The following is a 5,260-nucleotide window of genomic DNA, read 5'->3' on the forward strand; positions in this document are numbered from 1 at the left end:
TATCGCGTGAGTTTTCGGATACCCCATTCACAGTGGTTTTGAAATTTGTAGCGGCGTTGTAGCGGAGCGGCGACACCGCCATAACACCGCTACAAATGCATTCACAGTAGAAAAGTTATCCCGCTGCAGCAGCGGGATAAATATCATGTACCCATTCACGCTGCAGCGGGTGATTTTTATTACCTCCGTAACAAACACGTGTATGCATGGCTCGATCATGACCCGCGAGTGACCCCGATATGACCGGAAATACTTCAGCGCGGGGTTTTCGATTGCTTGAAATTGCGCGCGCTAGCTGTACTTTACACACTCTTCCTCATGTAGCTAGCTCGATTTACTTATGGATCTATCTATACTTTTACGTATTGCTGTCGCTTTCATTCTACTGGAATTGCAGAGAACGAATCGCAATATTTTAGTTCACTATATTACTTTTAAAAAACTAGCATTTTTATTGCTTCCAGTCAGAATATTTTAATTTTTTGAAGTGTGAAATATTTTTATTTGGATAATTATAATATCTACATAATAATAAAATCAATTTGAATCCACTGGTTACTTTATTTCTATTTCACTTTATGTTCCCCATTGCTGGAGAAAAGAGGTCAGTGATAGGTAAGTAAACAAATCACACGTGTTTGTCGCGGTGTTATAGCGGAGAGCCTTCACACTGAGTAAACACCGCAACAGCAGCGGGACTGTCCCGCTGCTGTAGCTAGGCGAACCTAGCGATAGTTTGTCGCGGCGTTATCGCGAGGCGGTGTTATCCCGCGATAGTTTATAACGGGTCCGAGCCTTCACACTGAAGACAACACCGCGACAGCAGCGGAACAGTCCCGCTGCTGTCGCGGTGTTTGAGGCCACTGTGAATGGGGTAGGAGACGGACCTGGGATACTTCTACCGTAGTATGGTGGTGGCCAAAAAACAACCAAAACGTGTAGCTGATGTCGCCGGTCGGCCGGGCTATATAGCTGGCACAACAAATTTCTCTAGACGAGAATGTCACGAGGTGTTGCGTTGCGAATATCTGCTAGGGAACATCGAAAACAACCTTTCAGTAGATTTCGCGCCAAAGTCCGATAAGAACGTTTCATCACCGAGTAGATGATCACATTGCACAGAGGATTGAGGAGCAGTGGCCAACACACCAACGCCCTGATGATGATCGAAACGTCGTGGGTTACCATGGAACGATATATTTGGCATATTGTGTAGGGTGCCCATGCCGCGACGTAGGTGCCCGTCACTAAAAGCGTCATGCGTATCGCTTTGTGGTTGACATTCTTCTTGACCACCAGAGGCCTTTCGTCCGGTAAGTCCGGCTCGTCGCTCCCGGCTACTTTGGAGACTCGAGGTGTGAGTTCCTGGGCCTGAATACATCTGACGTGTCTCCTGCTAATGCAAATGATCCGTGAGTATAGGATGGCCAGAATGGGAATGAAAGACCAGATAAAAAGTGAAAAGATCGCGAGCGAGTACGCGGTAAAGCTCGGTTCTTTGAAAGTTATGATGCAGAGGCCCAGTTTGGAGTACTTAATGATTCTCGGTCCTTGGGGGTTCACGAATGTTATGATGAGAAGGAACAATGCCTCAACGATGCACGAACTTGTGGCGATGATGATAGCTTTTCGCCGATCCATGATTGTCGTATAGCGGAGCGGAGAGGCTATACTGAAAAAGCGATCCAGATTAAGGAGCATCAAACTAGCGGAGGATAGACAGCCTGCTAGCGTCAAACCGAAACCAAAAATCTTGCAGACGACATCTCCGAAAGGCAAATCCCCAACGATGACAGAAGGCAAGGCGGGAAGGAGAACGACACCGAGAAGGATATCAGCAGAGGACAAACAGTTGTAGAAGACTTTACTGGCTTCGCTGATATCAGGTAGGCGAGAGATGACGATGAGGTTCAAGATGTTGGTGCAGATGATCAGGACGGCGAAAATGAAGATGACCAGGCCTTGAAGAATATAGATAAGTCTCTTGGCGTCGTCATCCTCCTCCCCTTTGGACCCAAGGGTGTCGTTCAGCATCTTCATGTCTGGTTAGATCTGCAGTGAAAAGGATGTACGATGGAATAATCGGTAATTTCTTAAGGTAATTTCTTAATTGAATAAGGTATAGTGGATGTGCAAAAATGATAATCAATAGTTAGGTGTTAAGAGTTTCCTCTTTACTGCATAGGTCACCCAGAACTAAAGGCGCCGAAGCTGGGGAGAAGTTCCACTCAGAATGCCGAAACTTACCTTAACGCTAGCGATTTAAAGATCTTTTTCAAACTATGCAGGTTCAGAGTATGACATTCTAAATGACTGAGAAGGGAAACAAATAGTTATGTTCCACGATCCCAAAGATTAATTGAAGAAAACCCCTGCAACTGCCAAACCTGGTAGGCCTATATCTGCTCTTATATTTCATATACGGCATCATCTTAAATTCAGTCTATCGCTGTATTACTGCTTCCATTATGATATCATGATTCGAATGAATGATTATGATCTGGAGTGTTGTCAGAATGACGTACAAAAAACGGGGTCAATAATGATTGCTGAGATAATTCCCATTTCAATGACATCAAATTTTGAAAGGAAAAATGATCGTCTTTTATTCACCTGTTCGAGATGTAGAGAGGATGGCAAGAGACAGGGGCGTACGCAGGGGGGGGGGGGTTTTGGGGGTTCAAACCCCCCCTTTGGTATTTTTATGTGTGTTAACCCCCCTAAAAAAAACCAAAACCCCCCCCCCCCCCCCCCCCCCTTTGGGGTTTTTTTTTTTTTTTTTATATATTTTTTTTTAATTATTTAAAAAAAAAAAAAAAAAAAAAAAAAATTATACCCACGGTTAACCTAAAAAAGGTGACCTTACCCCCCCCCCAACGAAGAAAAATGTCAAATTTTGAAATTTCGAGACCAAAAAAAAAAAAAAAAAGTGTCCGCTTGCCCCCCCCCCCCCCCCCCCCCCCCCCCCCCCCCCCCCCCCCCCCCCCACTGAGCGACTTTTCGGCCGGCGCGATTTTCAAATTTTCGGGAGCAAAACCCCCCCCTTGAAAAAATCCTGCGTACGCCCCTGGCAAGAGAGATATCAGAATTCAAGCATCAAGCAACAATAAAGAAGATTGTTGTTAAATTTCCCTTTTTTAAACTGACTTCGAAGAATGGATAAATGAATCTTAAGTCATATCCGCATCTCCCAGAATCAATTCACCAACGATATGGACATTTTTCCTGCATTAAACAAACACACTAGACAATGTCGTCTGTAACGAAGTGAAAAGGTTCTCCAGAATGATATGCCTGTATATAAACAAGTCAGGAACAAATGGAAAATGCGACGCCAGCGCCCCAAAAGTAATAATAATAACAAGAAGGGTAAGAGCACACGTGACATGTTCATCTACCCGAATCACCTAATCATTTAGCACCTCAGACACATCGCCAAACCGATCCCAAACCGACTGATTCTTGACTATTCCGATTAATATTTTATTCGGTCTTTTATCGGTGTTGTCGCGGGACTGGGATGATTGTACGCAATACAATATTGATTCGACCGCCAAAATGAAAGAAATAAAGAAAAATGAAAATGGAGCGCAAAATAATGATTGCGTTGGTATCAATTATTGTGGGATGTTAAGTTGGTTTTGATAAAAGCAAAACAAATGAGAGAAACTCAAGTAATTGAAAGTTTTAGCGGAAACAAAAAATAAACAATCAAAAATAAAAAAAAGTTATGAATATTTGAAGGTGCGATCAATCAAACACAAATTGGCAACTCTGTGACGTATCTAAACGGATATCGCTCAAACTTTTATTAATATTGTTATTCTCATTTTTCTGCTTTTATTAAGACCAAGATAATATCAAGATGGACTTCCCCTTTAAGGGCTATAGTGCACTGGGGAAAATTAATACACTGTAAAACTTGTTGTAATGTTGTGTGAGAATTATGAAATGGCAAGAGGGTGCAAGAAAAAGAAATCGATATGATTAGTTTGATAATCAGGGGGATATCCAGACTTTGGCACCGGAAAGGGCCAAATTTTCTCAGGTTACTGTGATTCATAAACTTTTATTAAGCAAACCACATGTTGATTCCCGTGGTTTGCGTTTAGGGGCGGGATAGGGGTCGCTAAAAATGACTTATTTTGAGAAGGAAAAAAGATAAGTCTTTCCATTTGTCTACTTTTCGCGCTTTACGGAGATCGAGAACGAGAGAGAAAGAGAGAGAGAGAGAGAGAGAGAACCAAATCACTTGTGACCCAATGATCGCAGAAGAAGAGGACGAACACTGCCCTCTCTTTTGAATGTTAGTATAATTCGATCTTTTTATTCAATCCGAGGCGTGATTATGGATCAATGAAGAATAATAATGAAGAGAAAACAGGGAAAACAGCAAAAATTTGACTGAACCTTGTATCTTGATGTGAATAAAGACGAAAACCTTACTCCATTATCAATATAATGTGTCCTGTATTTTTCAGAAAAATGTCTTTTAGTTCAAAGTTTAATTATCACACCAACGTTATTCGTATTAAATCTATCTAACATTAAGTAACTATTTAATTAAAATTTTCAATTTATATTAAAATAATTATAATTAAAAATTATTTTGGTTAACAATTGTCGCAATATTGTTTTTTTACAGCGCTCATAATTATCCAGCAAGCAACGATCGAGCTCAAGATACTCCAATATCATCAACCCGACGGTGCTCACAGCATGCAATGAATTCATTTTTACCGATACCTATTTAAACACCTGGGTTGAGAGTGGCAAATGTAGATTCATGTCTTGCAAAAGACACCAGTGCCGTGCCAATTAGGGGGTAGTATAGTCGATGGCGGAATGAGAAGCGCGACCCCAACCCCCTCCCCCCTCCCCCCTCCTCCCCCCCCCCAAAAAAAAAAAAAAAAAAAATAGGCCGTACGCATATAACCCTAATCCTAAAGCAAACCTACTACCTTGTTGTAACCCTAACACAAGGCGATAGAAATCCTGGAGCAATTGTCACCGGGTTGAAGGTAAGATCAAGGGTCAAGGGTTGGATATGTTCATGATAAATTATTTTCAAGAATTTGATGTCATTTCTAGTTTCGTTTCAACTTTTTAGTCGCTTTTTCTTTATTGCTATTCTTCATTGATCGATCACACGCCTCGGATTGAATAAGGAGATCAAATAAGGATATGGAGATAAATATATACTAACATTCACAAGAGAGGGCAGTGTTCGTCCAATGTTTCTGCGAGTATTGAGTCACAA

General features: G+C 41.7%; 1 protein-coding gene across 1 annotated transcript; it reads right to left on the reverse strand.

The window, feature by feature from the left end:
• Nucleotides 1-990: 990 nt before the first annotated feature.
• LOC115927935 (trace amine-associated receptor 3-like) lies at nucleotides 991-2,040 on the reverse strand. The gene has a single exon (XM_030994302.1). The coding sequence runs from the start codon at nucleotides 2,038-2,040 to the stop codon at nucleotides 991-993; it is 1,050 nt and encodes a 349-aa protein (XP_030850162.1).
• Between the last annotated feature and the right edge of the window lie 3,220 nt (nucleotides 2,041-5,260).

The sequence above is a fragment of the Strongylocentrotus purpuratus genome, unplaced genomic scaffold (genome assembly GCF_000002235.5).
Source record: "Strongylocentrotus purpuratus isolate Spur 01 unplaced genomic scaffold, Spur_5.0 spur5_scaffold_21, whole genome shotgun sequence".
NCBI classification, from domain to species: domain Eukaryota; kingdom Metazoa; phylum Echinodermata; class Echinoidea; order Camarodonta; family Strongylocentrotidae; genus Strongylocentrotus; species Strongylocentrotus purpuratus.

Excerpts from the sequence above, each read along its gene's own strand:
- LOC115927935 (XM_030994302.1), bottom strand. The coding sequence starts at position 2,040 with ATGAAGATGCTGAACGACACCCTTGGGTCCAAAGGGGAGGAGGATGAC.